Genomic DNA, 21,574 nt, shown 5'->3' with positions numbered 1-21,574 from the left:
GGCTGACGTGCTGCCGTTTTGTGAATCAATATCTTTCACGATGTGCCGTGCCCGATTTACTGTATTCAGGTTAATTTTTCATAAAAAGACAACGTCATTCACAGCTAACGGCAACCATATCGCATTACCTTTTCGCTGGTATCTTCGTCGCTCCGGCTGCTGTCGTTATTGGCAACGGGGGTGCGCGGAACTCCGCCATTTTGCAAGGGTTCCTCGTTGTGGTACTGCAGGGATAGGCTTATCTTTTCGTCGTCCTTGTACACGAAGTTTTCATCAACCTCGCCTCGTTCTTCTGCATTCGACGAGTTTGCGTTACCACCTGTAAGTACACAGTTTCTTCTGAATTTCAATTTTTCACTGGTATTTGAGATTTACTCCCGAGAAATAAAAAGTTAAACGATATAAATAAATGAATCATGTTATCGGGTATTTTGTGGCCCGGCCGGTCATTTATTGTATGTATATATTCCATACAACGAAACAACAACGCAAATCAGTGAGTTTAAAGGGAAACCGTCGTCGGAACTGCGCTTGTGCGAGTTTCATGTTTACAAACAATGTATTTTGTGCACGATATCTAGATGAACCTCATTATCATAGCTGCAACATTTAAATATACGATGAAGGTTATGACAGACATGTTTTTAACGTTCATCAATCACCATCGTACCTTGGATACAGTGTTTACATTGTTCGTATGGGTCCCATACGACCTTTGAACACAGTTCCGACGACTGTATCCCTTTAACCAACAATAACACACTAAAATATAAATAATTTGGTTCGTCACTTCATACGACGACATCATTAAATAGACCATTCAAATATCTGACCATGTAATGAAATGTTCCATAATTGAGTAACAGCTGGTCGGTTTTTCGCTAAAATTGATGAAACATTGTTCCGGAATCTGTCAACAATGCGCACTCTGCGCCATTGATATCTTAACGCTGTAAAAACACTCTGTGAAACGACATTTTGAATTTTATCACACACTGCCAGAAAAAAGTGATTTATTTAACAGCAGATTTTAATGATCGTCAAAACACGTGTTTGAAACCACTGTTGGAAGGATGACGTCATATGCTCATTCAAATCATGTCCGTCATATGCCCATTCAAAGGCCCCATTGCAATTACATTGACTCGTGTGAGGCACTGCCTGGTTGAAAATTTAGCCGTGGGCGTAAAATAGACATCTCAAAACAAACCAGCATCTGGCGTCGAATCAAAGTTCGTATAGACTTGACGTCCTGTTTTCTGTACCCATGGATGACGGGTGACGTTGAGAAAAACGTCTCTCATTTGCTAACATTCGTATGCCAAGTTTAACGCGATAAAGGCGACCAAGATCAAACCCAACGACTGTAAAGATCGATTGGCGTGTGGCATGGAGTATCGAAAACAAATTTGTCAACTGAAATGGATTAGATTAATGTCACTCAGAGGTATGTGAATGAAATTTACAAACAATGTACATTTACATATTTACCACAGTGAAAATACACCTGTACTGTAAACTGTAGATTTGTTTCCATGAAACAGACTCAACCGACTTGAATGGGTTATATCAGTAATGCCACAGTAGCATTTCTTGTGTTTTGCGTCCAGGCGCATATAGATTTTCAGGGGGAAACATACTTTTTTTGTAGAATTTCTCATCGTTGGCGATATGCTGTCGCAAAACCAAGTCATAATTTCTACATTATGTGACGAAATAATTCCTTGCAACATGTTACATTACATCCGTTGAACCATGTAATGACGTAAAACGAACGGTACCCTCCATAAGCACGGAGTTGCAAGAATGTGCGTGTTTATGAAAGGACTGTCAAATAAAGGAATTGATTTTGTACATGTAATTGTCGTGTGTAGTTTTAAATCTCTTACCCGCCTTTCCGAAGTTTTGAGTGAGCGCAAACAAAGAATTTACTAGTGTCGCCTCAACTGTGAATGTTTACCTGCTGAGTCTATACATAGTTACATACGGGTACTTACTCGGTGTTTGTGGGTTGGAGGCATAAAATTCCCGCCTTCTTTTCATTTCGTCTGTAAACGATCAAAACAGAATATTTCCGATCAGACGCTATTACTGCAATTCTTAAAATGTCAAGATATATATATATATATATATATATATATATATATAATATATATATCATTAATAATTAATAACACAGTAAATCTGTTTCTTAAGTTTCATACTTCTGTCTGAGGATTGCAGGATGTAAGTTACAGATTTTATTACTTTGTACTTGAAGTAATTTGTGTAATTATTTATAACGCTCTACTTATTATCGAGCACATAATTTCCCACAAGGACAGCTGTATACTTCGAGATATTATATAATATATATATATATATATATATATATATATATATATATATATAAGTTATGAAATAGAGGCAAAACATGTAACAGTGAATCGTGAAACTTACCTCGGAAAAGTCCTGGTACAAGTTTGTAGACAATTCCTTGCAATGTCCTGTCAGCTCTGCAGGTAAAACCAAAACTTGACAATAACATACTATTGAGTGGAAAGTGCAATAATGCTGCATTAGTTCTCAAACTGTCGGTCATGTTTTTAACGCCTTCAATATCATTCCATCTTGCTTGTCATGAACAATGCCTGGGCTTTCATATCTGGAATATGAACTCCGCTTTGACAAAAATAATTGCACTACGAATCCGAAATAATTTTGACGCAAGAAATAACAGCTTTCTTTCAAAATTTGCCTTGCTTTTCAAACTTACGATCAATAGATACTTGCCGTGCACTTGGGGCGAAATTTTACTTGTCACGCCCTCAATGGTCCCTGTGCAACCCTAAATGTCGACATTTAAGTTTCGTCTCAAGAATGCTAATTTCAAAGAAGAAGACCCGCAGATGATATGGGATGATTGGTTTTAGCGATGAATTATTGACAACATCGTATCCAGCTGATACAAAAAGAGTATCCCGAATGCATACATTGTAGGCGCGTCCTATAACCTTAAAATAACTAAGCCATGTCGGTAGATCTGGAAGAATCGACATAGTATTAAATTTAACATTACCTTATATGCTGCAATGGCCGTGTCTTGTGCACCTGTGTGTCACACACTGGACAGTACTTACTGGTTTCTAAGTACCGCACGATACATGTCTTGCAGACTGCGGAAAGAAGTGTGAACAGGAAGAATGAATAGTTAATGGCATATCAAGTTTACTTCGTTCAACAAACAATAGCTGATAAATGGCGCCGATGCAGTGATCATATAAGTGGACGATTCGTATTGACTCGCTGTCGTGATTGAAAGATAGAGAATATACCTTCATTTTTTGCTCACGTGTTCACACACGTGAGCATATGTCGCAGCGATGTCTGTCTGTCTGTCTGTCTGTCTGTCTGTCTGTCTGTCTGTCTGTCTGTCTGTCTGTCTGTTGGTCCGATATCTCAAAAACGGCTGATCAGATCAGAATCAAATCTGGTACATAGATTCAGTTAGCAAATGGCAAGAACTGATTAGTTTTTGGTGGGTGTGGCTTGCTTACTTTTTGCTCATTTGCATAATTAATGATTTTAGAAAAAACGGCTATACATTGAGAATGACTGCACACAATTTGATGAGACTTGCTACAAATGTTGATCACACCAAGATATATTATCAGTGGGAACCATTTAGGGGTGACATGAAAGATAGTTGCTAATTTGCATATTTAATGAACTTTCTAATTAGGGATGTATATCTGATTTGACTTGATCAAAATTGACCAAACTTGGTATGTATATTGAAGATACTATGATTAAACATTATTGAAAGTCATTAAGCATTTTAACTTCAGCCAATTCCTAATTTGCATATTTAATGAACTTTGCTAATTAGGGATATATATCTGAATTGACTGGACCAAAGTTGATGAAACTTGCTACATATATTGAAGCTACTATGATACAATATTATTGAAAGTCATTACGCATTTTTACTTCAGCAAATACCAATTTTGCATATTTAATGAACTTTCCTAATTAGGGATATATCCGAATGACTTGATCAAATTATGAAACTTGCTATGTACAATAAAGACACTATGATTTAACATTATTGAAAGTCAAAAGACATTTCTACTTCAGTCAATTCCTAATTTACATATTAAATGAATTTTCTTAATTAGGGATATATATCTGAATTGACTTGATCAAAATTGATGAAACTTGCTATCTGCATCAAAGACAATATAATACATTATGTTGATCATAATACTTTCAATGAAGTTGCAAACATGTGGCAAAGGTTCAAATTCAAACAGAACTGCAATATATATTGAAACACGTGAGCATTTTCAGTTCATATCTGGTACCTTATCTGGCTGTTTCTTTATAACCTTTCCATTCAGAATGCAACCTGCGACCTTGAAAAATCGGGTACCAGTATGAATTAACTCAGGGATGGCGGCCATTTTGAATTCCAAATAATGGTAGATATCATGTTATTTGTTTCTCCAATGAAAAACAAATCGTTATTTTTTGCCCCTTCAGGTCGTTATATGGTTTTGCTGCCCTTGGCCAGGTAAACAGTGGTTACAGTTAGACGTATTTTTTAATCCGTGTGACTGTTCTTATCAGATTAATCTGTTGGGGCAAACTGATACGCCAAATTTTACTTTTTTAGAAAAGCGAAAGGCAGCAGTACCTATTTAATCCTCTAATCCCCTGAAACAACCTCGATCTCCGCGGGTCAAAAATGTCGCCTACATGAGAGATTTCAGTGACCTTCAGGTCAAGGAAGGTAACTCCCAATTTATGTTGTATAGACATTGCTGATTTTCATTTTAAGTTTTTTTTTCCGAGAAAAAGAAAACTGAGCGAGACTGTAAAAACACGCGAGAAATTGTACACGTCTCGCACTTTCATCGGAAGATGGGGCGATGTCATATATTCAACACATGACCAATGATGTGTATGTACAACTTTACGCAATAACCCCCTTGGCAGGCAGGTATGCACGAGAGTTTGGTACAATGCGCCACATAGAATAGGCGGCTAGGCGAGAACTGCATGAAGCGAGTTGTTGCTAAATCTTGCATACCTACCTTTAGAGGCGTTATTGCTTTTAATATATTATATTAAAATACGTGTTTCTGGCATTTTAACGTGTCGGTTTGGACACTCAAAAAAGTAAAAAGCAGAATTTGAAATTGGGGAATCGTCGTTGAACCATAGACAGAAGAGGGGTCTTCTCCTCTGCTGTCTGTGGTTGAATCATAATTCAGAACCCGAGACAGGGAACTGAAAAAATGGGAATACGTCGTACTCAAACTCATGCAGTTTGTGACAGTTGCAATTAAACAAACGACGACAGTGAAAGAAATGCAACGACAAAACGCATCCCGATCTGACTGAGTGTGCTGATAATTTCAAAAGCTTGCGCTGTTTTTGATTTTTGTAAAAAAATGATTTCCAGGTTTGTAATTTATGTGTTCCAATCCCGAATTTTCCCTGCTACCAAAAGATTGCTTTACCGTACTCGACACACTGATACAAGATAATTAATGTCTCTATAATGAAGACCTATTACCTGGTCATGAGGGCTACAACGCTCGTTTAATAACGCTACGGGCCGTGCTTTAATAGCAAAACATTGCCACCGCCACGGGAAATACTAGCAACGCGTGTCAAGCAAGGCCTCCCAGGTGATTAGACGAGCGCTTTACCCCTCATGACTGGGTAATAGGTGTTCACTATCAACACATTAATTATCTTGTAACAGTGTGTCAAGTACGCCAGTTCACCATTCTTATTGGACGAGAGCTAACGCCGTCTGTTGTAAAATATCAATATAAGCCAGCGCTACAGTTGGACCCTAAACGAACGCGATCGGTTTATGCCGAAACACAGAGCGTTTGTGTGACAGGGGCATTGGGATTAAACAAACTGAACGAACTTGAATGCAGATCTCAGCATAGAATGATCACGTTGTGACGAGTATACCTCGAGATTTGACCAGTTCAGAACATATAGGACTTGCTGTTGCTTGTCCGTATATTGCGTGACGTATTCAAAACCGAGTCGTATCCCCGCCACAGGGGTGGTCCATCGCTATTATATTATTCACAACAGTAAATGCAATGCTCGCGAGAAACTTTGAAAAAAGTGTTTAAACTGAAAGATTGAATAAGTTTGCGTGTTGTATGGGCTCCAAATTACGAATAATTATGGTTTATCGACGTTCCGCACAGCTGACACATGTTCACCAGGCTGTGCAGGCAGTAACCGTAAAACTCGCTTCTGCAGACGACATAAGAAAAATAACCAAACATTTGTACGCGCCATTTTGAAAACAATATACAGCTTTACAGTGAGCCGACTGAGTGTACCTCAAAACATTTGTTAATTTTAAGAGATAAATCTGCAATTTCCTTTTCAATAATCTTCTCCTCAAAACCTTTTTGATTGAGAATTTATACCATATAAAGTTACTTCGTGTTCAGGGCCGAGTTCACTGGTTCCAACTGGGGTATATCGCGAATGTGAAACTGTTATTTACGCGTCACATTTAATTGCTGCACTTTCACCATCACTGTCCTTTACAGCATAATTAAGCAATAAAGCACACCCTGTGACGGTATACACGAGATTTTGACCAGTTCACAACATATATGCACGAGCGATAGCGAGTGAATATATGAAGTGAACTGGTCAAAATCAAGTGACATAAGCTTACCGTCGCTGGGGGTGATTTATTGCTAGTATATCATAACAGTATATTGAAATTTTGGCATGGAATGTCAAAAACGGATTTCTTTGCTCAAACTAAGAGCGCATGCGTATGCCAGCCGTGGTATATTGCCAATGTACCACGGTTCTTTTCGCGTTTCGACCAATCAGATCGCTGTATTTGCGCCATCAATATACTGGTATTATATAATATTGATTACATCATACCAGTATATCGATAGAGCAAACAAACATAGCGATCTGATTGGTCGAGCCGTTAAAATGACCATGCTATATCGAACTCTCAGCTATAATAGAGAGAAAAAACAATTCTTTGCCGTTTTACGCCAGAATTTCACTATTATGATGTAATAGAATTAACCACCTCAGCAACGGGCATATCACTCGCTTTTGACCAGTTCCCTGAGCATACGTTATAACACAGTCGTTTGGTGGGCTATTCAGCTCTGGGACTATTCGCCCCATGGACGAGTGTACAGACAGGTGCAGCCAACGAACAATGCACTTTTAAAGGGGTCCTTACTATGATAAGATATATTGTACATGACAAGTAATGTGAAGTGACTAATTTCAAGTCAAGAGGGTAATTAATTAGCTGTTCATAATTTGCCCTCCCAATGAAAATTTTTCGAATTACTCTACAGCACTCAAACTTCATTTTTACCCGCTCCCCACACATTTTGCCTGTTTCCCCTCCCCACTGTGAATGTTTGAAGCTCCCCTGCCCTGAAGCGAAAAAACTTGCCGATTTCCCCTGCCGTGGAAAAAAATCCCCTAAAATTTTGTCATTCCATTTCCCCTGCAGACATGAAGCTACCCTACCCTGTGATGAAAAAAAAAACTGTCGATTTTCCCCTGCCCTGAGAAAATATTTAACATTCCCATGCAGACACATACTGCAATGGCCTTGTATTTGGTTTCCATCTCGCAGTACATAGAGTGAGATGTGGGGTCAATCGATCGGCTAAGTAGTCTGGGTAACTTTTAAAAGGTATGAGTAATTGCACTGTGTCCCCATCCTCGGAAACACCATGGCTGAAATTCCCCTGTCCCCGTTTTAAAAGTAGCTTCCCCCCTCCTCGTTTTTCGCCAAGCCCTGTCCCCAGGACAATCAACCAATATCTGCCCTACCGGACAAAAAAACTAACATTTCCTCCCCTGCCACCTAAAAATGTGTCCCCTGCCCTAGCAAAAATTAAAATTTCCCCTGCCCTCAAAGATTGCTTCCGGAAAGCCTTTTCAATGAATAGCTCCGTTGGCTGCACCTGTACAGAAGCGCTACTGTACACTCGTCTATGGGGCGAATAGTCCCAGAGCTGAATAGCCCACCAAACGACTGTGGTTATAACATGCCACGTACTTACTTAATCTGTTACGTGATTCGCCCGAACAATTCACGTGACGAGAAAAAGACAGTGTAAACTCGTTTGTAAATGTGACGGGCTACGGCGCCCTATTTATTACCCCTCGTGGCCGTGCTTTACCAGATTGTTATTTGAAATAGCAATCTATTTCTGGCAACGCACGAGTGCTCGGGTTAATAAACAGGCGCCATGGCCCTCACAACAGGGCGAAGGGTGTTCGCTATCGACTGTGGAACACAGCACAAATAGTAATTGTGTGCGCAGACTCACATGAGTGGAGGCACTCGACTATTGTCGTTGCATCGATGAAATAGCCCCCGCACAAGACACACATCAAGTGCGGATTGAGTTCAGTTATCTTCAGCTTCATCGTTCGATTCATTTTCAATTCAATTCTCGTGCATCTGTAATAAATAATTGAGTAAAATATTACTACAAAAAACACAATAATTAAAATTATCGATTTCGACAAAGAGCCGGTTCACAGAGAGTATCACTGTGTGACGTACTAATGGTTGATGTGTCGGTGAGTGACATGAAAAATTAATGTCGTCAGTAAAAGAAATGGCTGGCGTAGTCGGCAGGATTCGAACCTGCGCGGGCAGAGCCCAATGGATTTCTAGTCCATCGCCTTAACCACTCGGCCACGACTACACATGTCAAACTGTAGAATTGTTGAATTAAAATATTCTCGAAAAGATAAGACAACTTTTTGATAAAGCGTCAACGCAGTCGGTGTTGATCAGTTTACGACAACTCCGTTTATATTGTCGTTGTCAGAGGTTTGGTATAATAGTTGATGTTTTTTCCCGTCCGCGTGCACTGTGCCGCTTCAAACGGTCTGTTCTGTCGAGGTCGAAAGGCCCTAACGATGGATTGCCCTCGACCTACTTTCAAACGCAGATAACATGCCGCGTTTTTTGACACCCTGAAGGTTCGTGGTTGAGAGCCACGTTTTTTCCGTTTTTCTATCGTCAAAACCACGTCCCGTGTTTGACAAGCTGAGACACCGATTTAGAAAGACATCGGTGTTTCTTTTGATATTTGCCTTTATTCAAAGCGACAAGGGCAAAAACATATTAACCTGGTTTGGGTGTTTTGCAACCCATGATGGCGTTTCTGAGAAACGGACAAAACAGCAAACATGTTTTCAATACAGGAGAGTAATCTATACCATCGAATAGTGACAAATAATGTCACAGAAAATTCATATAGCTAAAATAAAACAACTACGTCATGTCCCAAAAGTATCCAACTTGACTAGTCTTTGGAGTTATTGCCCTCGACGTCGTTGTTTCATGTGGACTTGACTATTGTATGACTCGAATTGTTCATGGCGATAGCACTCCCCCAATGTCAAGGCCAACATACACACTCCTTTCAACTTTTTATGTTTTCTTGCTTTCCTAAGTAAGTCCAGTTTGTAACACCAGGGGTCATATGTGTGCTCTCCGGCATTGACATTGTTCTGCGTCAAACCCTAAAGAAATATCTACTACGATAGGGAAATGAGCCAAATTTTACATTTTTTCTCACTCATCAAGACCCGAAAAAATATTTCAGAATGAGAATTACTCCCGACGTACTCTATATAAATAAGTAATGTTATGTGAAACACGCTCAGTCGTAATTGGGCGTACTAGTCCCGTAAACCAGATACGCTTAGTTTCAAACACAAGCCCATTGAGATCACTGACGGCGATATATTGACTGAGATAAGCCAGAGCTCAGTGTGTGGATTTCCTCGCTGCCTATCTGTAAAATATCCGCTTAGTTTGAGGGGGGGAACAAAGACTAGAATTACCAGAAAATCTTCCTCGATGTAAACGGCGACTACGGAAGTTGCTGTCGGTGTTCGTCACACGATGATAAACCTACAAGGAAATATACAAGCTAATATCAGCAAAAATGCAAACACCGAATTGCACATATTTATCAAAATTCATTGGTACTAGTTTTTCCAGGAAGATGAAGAAAGAGGGCGGGCGATTCGCATGAGGTCGTGTAATCGCGTAAAGATATGCGTCTTATAAGTTACTGGCCTGATTATGTGTATTTACGGATGTATTTGAACATCTATAATGTATGACGCACAGCAGATATATAAAATCAAGATGGAAAATGTGATTGTTGAGGTGATGAAGAGTTGTTTTGATTTCTAGCGAGCTGTATCAAGATGGCGTAGCGCTTAACCAAAAAACTTTTTTTCCAAAGCGATATTTCTACTAAAGAGGAATTGATGCCTCATACTATATATCTTTAAAAATCAGAGAATCTAAAATGTACATGTAGTAAACTAGCTATAGTTTACTCGGGCGGCAATAGTTTCGTTGGGGTAGAAAACCTCAGTTTGGTATCAATGATAATTAATTTATATAAGTAAAAACATTGATACTAGTTTATGAAATTGAATATCTAATTTGAAACTGGAGAACATGTACAAAAGAAAGACAGTCTTGTCTTACATTGTCTATTGTCATTCTAAGACGACATGGGTTCAGAGACTGACAAACAAAAAAGTGATTATTAATAAATTCATGATAAGCAAAATTAAAATGACGGTTATTCAAAATACAAGAATTTTATTGCCAAACAAAAATTAACAATATGAGAATCTCACAAAATTTGGCCCAGATAAAGTGGAGTTAGTTTTTTTGATATATTAAAAACAGAAGATAAAAGAAGTCAGAAAATCGGATGATTTACATAAATTTGCAAACGTTTACACTTCTTTCTCACCCAACTTACGACTGCTTGTCACGCTACAATCTCTCTCCTCCCTCCCTCCCTCCCTCTCTCTCTCTCTCTCTCTCTCTCTTTCTCTTTCTCTCTCTCTCTCTCTCTCTCTCTCTCTCTCTCTCTCTCTCTCTCTCTCTCTCTCTCTCTCTCTCTCTCTCTCTCTCTCTCTCTCTCTCTCTCTCTCTCTCTCTCTCTCTCTCTCTCTCTCTCAATTACAGAATTTGTATCCTTGTGATAGGACTTCGTTTCGCATCCAAAGGGTTCTTCTATAAAATAGCGGTCTGGTGTACATGAATTTATTATCCTGATGAGATGTGATGTGATGTGATTTCATGTAGTGTTATGTTATTATGTTACGTACTTAAGTTACATTGTATGACGTCATTGAATGTCTCACTGTACGTTATTACATCCCATAATATGTTGGGAATACCATATTTTTGCTTAATATACGCATCAACGAGTTCTGCGAGCTATAGTCAAACATTGTCGTTTGTTGTAATGTTTCGCGTTCTCCCGCGGTTGAGCAACGGCAGGTGGCACGTGCGCGCAATATTGTGGTGCGAACGAGGTTATTTGATATCATATTTTACAAAAACGCAGGGAATTCAGCAAACTTGCATGTTCGGTACACTTCTAAACGTGCGCCGTGATGTATCAACATACGGCGAGTGTAAAAAGATACGAAATGTGATTTATCGAAAGGAAAGGGGGAAACATTTTGACTGGCATGGCGCTAAAGAGCGCGAGTCGGAAAGCAAACAGCATTATTTATCACGTCCGCTCAAAAGAAACGCCCTTGGTTGAACTCTTGCCTTCTTTGTATTACCGTCTGCACGAATTAAAAATACACGTAGAAATAGGATATGAAGAGACACATGGCCAGGGGGTCTGTTGCTCGTCGCACTGAAAACTTTAAATAGAGTATATCTGTATGGGCAAGATAAGGAAATATGTCGACAATAAAGGGCAAGTAGATGTAACTTTTGATTATTATTCCACGATTTTTGTTTTCAATATCGACTACGCTTTCTTGATCTACTCCAAAAAGCACGCTGACATACTTACAGTATTCAACATGTCAACTCAGCCTGTACCTGTGTAGACTAGGTGGCTATTGCTGGCAATTGAATTCTGGTTCTGACCACACACAAACAATAATAGTGCATTCTACACGTATATATATATATATATATATATATATATATATATATATATATATATATATATATATATATATATATATATATATATATAATATATATATATTATATATATATATATATATATATATATATATATATGTATATATATATAAACTTGAGATTTACATATTATATAAACTTGCGATTTACATAGAATGAATAAGAATAGTGAAATACCATCAAAAGTTAACGATACAGGCCCTTAGACATAGATGACGACGAAACAGCGGAGTTCATACCAACAGCGGATGAGAACATTTTCAAGTTCCGGTAACCTTGACTTTTGTTCCATTTTCTAATGTTTTTATTCTGTTTGTTAAATAGAGTTTCTAGTTCTATTCCCAAATCACGTCGAAATGTCTAGTAAACAACTCGCCGACACACCCTGGACTGCTGATAACCGAATTTTATACGTCCAACTTCTTTTGCCAACAAGCACATTATATGATGTTGTACATGTTGTGCTGTGTTGGCAGCACAGACAATACTTTGTATCTCAACATACGTTCGGGAGCAGAGAATAAGAAAACGCACCTATATTTCTGGAACACAAATTGTGCAAAAATGTTCAAAGAATACAGTTATTGGCACCTTAAAGTGAACATTTGTGTGCAAATGTGTAGACAACGGTGGAATGTCACAATCATTAATATTGTGCACTGCTCTAAATATCGCGATTCGATAATACCGCGCTGAAGAGATTCAAGTCGATGAACTGTTTTAAAACTATATTTCATGGCCATAACCATTGAGATGAACGGAAAACATCAGGAAGAAATAGTGTTGTATCTTCAGGCAAATAATTGGTTTCTTCAAGCCTTGTGCTACAACGCAGGGTAACATTAAATGACTCAGACAAAAAAAACCCACGAAAATGTTTCTCGTCCTTTGGTGGATTAAAAATGATACGGTCATGCGAATTTCTCTTTCTTTCTTTCTTTTTTTTTGGGGGGGGGCGAGGGGGTGGAGCGATATAAATTGGTCAAGCCCCCTTTGAGGGGAATTCCAACATGGCCGCCAGTTGATTAAAATGGCTGCCGCTGAAAGAAACAAACCTGAGGAACATTTCAGAACATTTATTGGACATATCTCCATAACATGAATTCACGTGTAGATGTTGTGTTTCTGCTAGTTCCGTTTTCAGAATTCAATGTTCATTAGTGCTGATAATATATCCTGGGATTCAAACCAAATCAAAACTTTCAAAAAAAAAGTCGTGACGCGGATATTTTCACCTGACAGGCGCGATGACGTGGAACAAAACAATTGTTTGTTTGTCCTTATTTGCCTACAGAAGTTACGATCATATCAGTGATATAAAGCATTCTATACAATATCCGGACTACAATACAATTGTCGACAGTAACCTCGGACTTTGCACCATGCAGTTAAAGCTGTGTTGAAAGTTTAACACTGGGCATTTAGACATGATCTTTGGACTGGGACAACAAACCGCACTGCACAATCAGAACAAAAAAAAATAGCGGAAAACACATTGAAAGTTGCAGATGATGGAGCGTAGTTTTACACATGCCAAAACTTTGCCATCGGAGAAGCGACAGGGGGTGACGACACAGCGTAAATTTTATCGCATAAATATCAATAAACATAAGAAAACGCTTTCTTCCCCTTTATCTCTGCTTGTAAATGTATCTGCATGTGTGTGAACATCTTCCTCTGCCACTGTCATCTCTTGCAAGTTTTTATTCGGTTCAAAGCCTGGCAGTCATACCTTTTTGAATTCCGAAGCCCGGTGATATCAGTGTGTAGCTGTTGTGATATTTATCAGTTTAAAAATATCAAATAAAACAGTTTTGCCCGTATATTTGACAGCATATCTTCTACTATTATATCAGACACCAAGCATACATTTCACAATTGAAATTCAGTACATGTTAATAATTGATCAAAGTTGCGCCGGTTGGGAAGTTACAAAGTGGACATACCAATGATGTAGCTGCAATTTCCCGTAGTTCGCCGGAACCTTGTTATTTTTTTCTCAGCGTGTATCCGTTCGCCAGTGTTCAATTGATAGCAGTACGTTTCATTGTAACTTTCGTTCTTGTTATGTGTCTTCATAATCTCGGTTACCCAGACTGCACTTTGGAAGTTCTCGTCCGGCTGCCAATATTAGTGCACTCTGGGTAAGCGAGACTAGTATCGTTGGAGATGTTGTCAGTGATGAGGCGCAGTACACGGATAAAATATGCATAAATAAGTGACATGCTGATATTTTCAAGATGGACTAAAGGCTCTCCTAACACTGACGTGTGTTCTGTGCAATTGATGGGAAAGTGAAAGTGTTCTCTATGTGTTGTCGACTTAACTATATCAATCAGCAAATCCTTTCAATTTGGGGTTATGGCAAGGACATTACGATAGAGAACACGATAAAGTGTTTCTAGTGAAACGAAAGTGCGCAGTCGAAGCTGATAGGTTGGTCCCACAATCAGCCACTCTTGCCCCTATTTGAGCACCTTATGCTCAATGCCAAAGATAAACGTATTTATTTATGCAAATTGTATTAATGAGCATTGTTTGAATATGCAAATCAAGCGATAGTGAGTTATTATTGAGAACACTCATTGCAGAATTGTTCGTTTTCACAGTGTCGAAGCACAGCCACGTGACAAGGGGAAGCCATGGACGTCCAAGAGATGCATGGTATACAAATTGCGGCTCAAAGTCCTGGGAAAAGTCTCAAGTACAGCTTCCTTCCTGTGCCGCTTAGTATTGAGTGGGAAATAATCCATCGGCATACCTGTAGGACCCGCTACCATTCACTCAACTGAGTCGGCGTCTTTTTATGTGGGGTCCGCGGTCACATTCCGTGCATGCCCGGTGACCTTAGAGGTCAAGAGGGCTTCAGTGAACGACGTGGTTAAGCCACACAAATGCAGAGCAAACTGCACGATCGTCGGATGGCAAGAGGCTTTTCAACGCGTGGCTTTCCACTTAAAAAGTCGGGGAAGCGATCCCATTCCTAGCACGGCATCTTAATGACCCGTACATGTCTCAACACTTCGTTGATGGAATTCGTGCTGGTTTTACCGTCTCCGGACATCAGTGCGTGAGTGTCGTCGGCGCCGTTCCATTCTCCTCAAACAGCCATCTGATTGGCTGTCCTGCTGGCATGACGTCATGGCGTATGACAAGGCCTGCCTCCTTCTTCTTCTTTCTCTTCGAGTGAATAGATTGTCAGTTGTTGTGAGGGGAAATTTTTGCCCCAATTAGTGAATACTGTACACTGGACCACCGTCGCTCAAAAGCGTTGCCATGGCAACTGTGCCACTAGCTTTGGCACGCTGCGCAAAGCGGGATGCAGACTTGTTGATCCGTACTTGTAACCATTTATTGTGATGTTTGTCGGTTTAACCTCACGGTATCTCTTCTTTTCGTTTGAATCGTATCCCTGAGAGTCATATTGCTTAATCAAAGTTTATCGAAGACTGGGTTACTAATTATTTTACTTTCATTCACGGTGGATGAAAACTCAGCACTGCATAGATTGGTGTAAGGAGTTATTTATAAAAGGGCCGAAATAAAATAGAAATACTTGTGCCCTGCGCACATTCCATCCAAAAGGATGGATGAGTTGTAATAAGCTATTCATTTATTTATTTATTCATTCATTCACTCACTTATCCTTCCATCCATCAATCCATCCATCCATCCATCCATCCATTCGTTCATTCATTCATTCATTCATTCATTCATTCATTCATTCACTGATCACTGTAACTAAAAGTAAATGCAAATGTATGCACTTTTTAGAGTGTGAAAGATATAGTCTGTGGTCGGTAATTATTTTAAATGTTCTGCAAATCAGTTTCATCGTGGCGATATTTTTGGAGAAGCGGAGAAATTGTTTTACTTCAACGGACGATTTTGTATGAACTTTTCAACGTTGATGTATCGATAAACCTGAAAGAAAAAGCCGAATTAAGCGAAACTTGCCGTGGGGACAAAAAGTGGGAAAACCAATGCGCCATCGCGGCACACGTGTGTGGTATGGGAGGGAGGGGGGTCGATTTCAGCAGGGTATTACATCGATTTGCCTGGCCGTTCGGCTGCTCTCCGAAGCATTCTTTCTCGGATCTCAGTGCGAAGTAAACACGAAAACTATTTGGCCAGGAGGTGAAAGACAACTAAAGACGGCAAACACCGTTTAGCTAACACGATTGCCTGTCACTCGTCTTAGCTTAGCGTTAAATGTGAGCTTAACGTACTCGTCTTCACCATAGGAGTAAAATTGAGCTAAGCGTCCAGCTGAACATTTTCATTCTCACAACTGTGGGTCAAAGTTCGCAGGGGTCCGTCGCTCGGGCAGTCGGTCAAAGTCTGTACCTGTTTACTTCTAGCTTGCACCGCCTAACGGTCATTGATTGATGGATATTTACGTTTGTCGTCGGATTACCAAAATGTATTCATATAAACACCGACATGCCTCGGGGACAAGAATTTCACCCGAAGTGAAGACACGGTTACTGGGTTTTCGCAATAAATACGCATCCAGAGAGAACGTCAGAAACCGCAATATTTGTATAACTTGTACAAACAAACAAAAACAACAAAAGTAGGATAAACAAAAACAGTTATTTTCGTGATCGCTCGCATAGCTCCGAGACGTGTGCGTTGTCTGTTTTCATCAAAAACCTAGCAACAGCATTCCCAAAAACTGAAAAACAGACAAACAAACAAGCACTCAATCAAAACATTTCTTGATAGCGTAGCAATATGATTCATTAACTTAATGTGTTTACCAGCTCCAACTAAACTCGTAAAATACCAAAGAGATGGAGGAAGTATATTGTAGTCAGTTGGAAAAAATACCGGTAAAAGATATAGTAAAACAAGAAAATTGCATGCCCGTAGCATTGTCACGGACAGGTAACACATTCCTTTTTCTAGTCTGATGTGAAACTTTCTATATGGGTTTATATTAGACTTTCAATAAAGCCTACAATTTCTTATGGTACTAGATCATCCACTTTACCTTCATTTGTTATAACGGAAGTCACAATAAAGGTCTTTGTTTAAAAAATGAATCAATTATCTCTCAGTGTGGACATTATATTTAAGGAATCATTTATGATTTAATAGCACTTATCCATACGCACTTTCGAACCATTAGATCTCATGCAAAATATCTCTCTCTCTCTCTCTCTCTCTCTCTCTCTCTCTCTCTCTCTCTCTCTCTCTCTCTCTCTCTCTCTCTCTCTCTCTCTCTCGCGTCAACAGCGACTGTCACGTAATCTCGAAGGCGATATCATTAATTCACGTCGACCACTTTGTTTACTTGAAAGCTGATACGACCAGACGATAATGCGCAGAAAATACCCTTTCAACAGAGGTTTCTCTATACCATGTCCTTTGCATGGTTTCAACATTTGGGATATTTCAAGACGACATTTTTATATAGAGTCAACTCTCAGCGTAGTTGAAGCACAGTGCCGACATAGATAAAACGGTCGCAGACGCTTTTGTAGTATGCTTGTTAATGCAACCTCTCTACGTAAACGCAAACGTATACACACTTACATACACACAGACACATATGTATATATGCGCACATCTATATACATACATCTATAAGTATATATATATATATATATATATATATATATATATATATATATATATATATATATATATTAATGATGATCGCTACAGAGAACACATGTAGCGTGAAACTCTGAGTAACGCCAAAGTCCTGTTATCTAATTGTTATCAATTTTTACCGTATACATAAATATATATATAGAGAGAGAGAGAGAGAGAGAGAGAGAGAGAGAGAGAGAGAGAGAGAGAGAGAGAGCGAGAGAGAGAGAGAGAGAGAGAGAGAGAGAGAGAGAGAGAGAGAGAGAGAGAGAGAGAGCGCGGCTTGGCTCTATAGTAAAGAACAACTATATGATACTTTTTCCGACAAAGATACATATTCAAACGGGGTATTACACCCTACTGGAGAGCTTTCTCAAAAGACAGACAGGCAGATAGCCTTAATCATACGGATTTTTGTGTTATTACTGGCAGTTCCATAGTGTGAGGTATTTTTAATTGGTAGGACTAGTATTTGTTTCTGTACGTGGAAAAATTACGGTCGATCGATTCCTTCTCTGTTAGCGCTCTTCCCTGCACGGGTAAAGCTGTATTCAACTTACATCTTTAGGCTTGAAATTTTTCCCCCACGGCGAAAACAACAAATCATAATGTAGGAAATATTTAATCATAGTTGCATAGGGATAAACATGCAACTGTCAAGGTTTTTTATCCTTGAGTTCGAAATATTTTGCGGTAAAACGATAAATCATGTATTAACCGTTACATTATCTTCTCCAAAGGTATTCTTCACAAACTAGAATAGTTCAATGGTTCAATTTAGTTCACGGTTTTAGTATTTTATCTTACTTTTGTGACTCTCTTTTACTCATAGGTAAGTTCAGGCATTGCTTGTTCAAACTTTCAAGAGCGGTTCAACGATCAGCGGCTTTACCGGAAACACACATGTTTTCTGCAAAGTACAGAGATGTCATCATTAATTAATGAAGTGTCCTTGAGAAATGGCTTCACTGTACACGAAGGTAATATCGCAGTTGTGGGCGTTCAGTCGGGGGCTGTTGTGGTATAGATCTTGCTGGTTCCAATACTGGCTGGTCTACTGAAAATAGATTTTTACATTTTGACGCCATCTGCCGTTAGCATCTTGATGTGTTAAGTGTTAGGTGTCCAGCATGTTCGAATCGTGTTTACGCAATCGGTCGAGCAAATGTCGCCGATAGGGACCGAACCTCACAGTGTACTTTTGGGCATTTTAGTGCAAAATGACGAACTGTGCACGGACACGGTTAACAACTTGAAGTGGGGGCGCGTCGAGCCGCAATATAGCTTGCAGAGATACAAGATGATTTGCAACATATCGAGTACGCCTAGAAATGACGCTGTACACTGCAGTCACTATGGCAACTTCGTAGCCGTACCTTTTTTTAAGTGGCAAGACTCGCAACAGTTAATCAATGTAACCGACATGCTTCATAGATCCGTCTTGGGTTTTTTTGTTGTTTTTTTTTTTTGCAAAATCAGATTCAACACTGCCTGTTGCAAACGGCATGGAAACAGAAGTCCAATGTAAAACCCGGACTGCCACGGTGAAGACAGTACAAGATTTCGTGATATTAATCGATCAAAGTGACGCCTTTATGATATCTCTGGCGTCCGTGCAACTCTTCGTTTCGCCGAGATCTCGAGCTCGTTTCATGAGCAGGCAAGACGCACTTTGTCAGTCTGTCAAAATGGCCATCCTTTGTATTCGGCAGAGGCTTGCCGAGTATCGACGAGATTATTACTACAAACAACATAGGTGAATGAATAGCGTGAAATGTTATTAGTCTGTCTTGTGCGACACTGAATGGAAAAGAAAAATTCTTGACGCTAGGCGCGTTTGTGGAGTTCACACACGTCCCTTTAATGCGACTACAGACGAATGAAACACTGTAGTCAAGAGGAACGTTATACAGGACTGAAAAGACTCAAGCGTTCGTTTGTTGTTTGGTATTTTTTGCGTTGCGCTGACCTGATAAAGAACCCCGCTTGCCACCAACGAACACATGAACGATTGTGTTGGGTCAGCCCATTGGCTTCGGAACTGTTGATTACAAGTAGCGGCGAGAGGTGAGGCTGCTCACGGCCTGACCTCCCGTGAACGCTGGGAACACGCCGACCGGGAAGGCAAGTAACGGGCAGCGACCACCGTGAGTCCAGTGCCGGTTTTGCGAGAACACGGCCGGGTCACCTCTTATTAGTGCAGTAACAGTACCAGCTAATCAGCCCCATTTGACACCTCGCTGTGTATAGCCGGGACAGCGAAATGCGGTTATCTGCAACGTCCCTCCAACGGCGACCCTTTGGGATCGGGCACTCAACGCCGTACTTAGCACCTCTGAACGATAGACACACACCAAGGAAATTTCGAAACGGTGTCTGAAGGGGAAGGACAAACCGAGAGTGAACGAAATTCGTTCAGCAGAGAGCTCTAGCGTGAAAACAGTTTCCCCATTCGAAAGTCGTTCCCAGTCAGTAAGCTCATTACAGCGTGTTTGCGCTCTCATATCAAATGAGGAAATTCTGCCTGGGTTCGCGTTTGGTTGGTTTGATATCCATTCCTTGCTCTATGGTCAGAAGTGAGTAATAAGAAAATTTATGAATTCCTCGTAATTCCTAATGACATTAGGAGCTAAAAATGATTTCTGAATCGGGGGACTGGTTTGGGGAAAGATTTAACCAATGTCTATGAATATGAAAACGCTATGGATGGATGGCTTGATCAAATGTACGCCACGATACATGGACACGAAAAGTCAAGTTCGGTAAAACGCGAAAAACCTTCTCACGACTGTTAAATTGCAGCGATCGGGTCCTACGTATCACAAACAACGCGACCATCATCCAATTTCATTGAGTTTCGGATACCTAATGATATAAATAAATTCAATATTTTTGAACGTCGGGTCCGCCTGACGAACTGTTCCTATGCGCCGATGTCTATGAAATACTTTGCATTCAAACTTTCGCAAACGGAAAAATCTCAACATAATCTGGCTTGACAGATCTTTTCTAGACTAAATGTGCAACGGTTAGCTGCATAAAGCGGGCCTTCAACTCGCGGCGTTATTGAGAAATCAACTTAAAACGTTAGTATGACTTGGAGGATTTTAATGGCGTGCTCGCATTGGAAATGACGAAGACAGGGCCTTAACGTGACCTCCCCTAAAGAGACACCGACGTATTTACGGCCAAATATCTCAAAATAAGGGTTACATTTGGGGAAAATAATACACATACAGGGTAGATAGCCTCCTTTGCCAGCGACGTCAGTGCACCTAGTTACATATCATGCCGAAATCACGTATCGTTTGGGCCATATTCAGCGAATGCCACGCCGCGCTGAAACGAGATGTCTGGGGAAGCCATCTTGGATTTTAGCTGAGCTGAATGCAGCCGTCGCGCGTGCAGATTCCGCCAAAAAATTGTCGTCTGCCGGGCGCACGCTGGCACAGACGACTGAAATTCCGCGAACCGACATGGAAGAGAATAGTAAACGAGAAGTCATATTTACCTGCTTTAGCTCTGTGGCCTAGAATGAAGCTGAAGCCGTGTCGTGAAAACGGTTACCTTGCGCTGGATATTTAATGAAGCCCTATGACAGTTCCAACGTTAACGTATTGCACGAATCACGTGACCGAATTCCTACTAGGCCTTTCTACATCGGCGACGCTTCAAATGCGTTGAATATATCATTGATAACAGTGTCTCTCCTAAACCCAAATTGTGTTTACAGTCTCAGCGTTATGTTTTTTAAGGTCGTAATGTTTGGCTTCGGTTGCAGCTCCAGTTTTCGTTTGAATGTGTTCAAATTTCAGCTTTGCGGATATAATCGCCAAACATTTTGCCACGAAGATGATTTATTTCAATTGTTTCGTATTTTTATTCTGAAACGACTTCCTCTATTTCAATGCAATGATCGATAAATTGTTAGTCGGTTAGGTGTGA

At 40.0% G+C, this 21,574-nt stretch overlaps 1 protein-coding gene and 1 non-coding gene across 3 annotated transcripts in view; both read right to left on the bottom strand.

Moving 5' to 3' along the window:
* LOC139140191 (polycomb complex protein BMI-1-like) overlaps positions 1 to 21,256 on the bottom strand; it is a 25,913-nt gene extending 4,657 nt beyond the window's left edge. The window contains exons 1-7 of one of the 2 annotated variants that reach the window (XM_070709260.1): positions 21,141 to 21,256; positions 9,889 to 9,958; positions 8,355 to 8,488; positions 3,059 to 3,155; positions 2,440 to 2,495; positions 1,998 to 2,048; positions 129 to 319 (exon numbers count right to left, since the gene is read on the bottom strand). In XM_070709260.1, coding sequence (XP_070565361.1) covers positions 129 to 319; positions 1,998 to 2,048; positions 2,440 to 2,495; positions 3,059 to 3,155; positions 8,355 to 8,466 — 507 coding nt within the window. In that variant the 5' untranslated portion in view covers positions 8,467 to 8,488; positions 9,889 to 9,958; positions 21,141 to 21,256. The remainder of the gene's footprint in view (positions 1 to 128; positions 320 to 1,997; positions 2,049 to 2,439; positions 2,496 to 3,058; positions 3,156 to 8,354; positions 8,489 to 9,888; positions 9,959 to 21,140) is intronic. The other variant, XM_070709261.1, reaches the window with a different exon arrangement.
* Trnas-aga (transfer RNA serine (anticodon AGA)) lies at positions 8,657 to 8,738 on the bottom strand. Its single transcript has one exon. It is a non-coding gene; the product is annotated as a tRNA-Ser (tRNA).
* Positions 21,257 to 21,574: the final 318 nt, after the last annotated feature.

This window comes from Ptychodera flava, chromosome 9, assembly GCF_041260155.1.
Source record: "Ptychodera flava strain L36383 chromosome 9, AS_Pfla_20210202, whole genome shotgun sequence".
NCBI lineage: Eukaryota > Metazoa > Hemichordata > Enteropneusta > Ptychoderidae > Ptychodera > Ptychodera flava.
The sequence above is the reverse complement of the archived record's forward strand: the minus strand, read 5'-3'. Positions and strand labels throughout refer to the sequence as shown.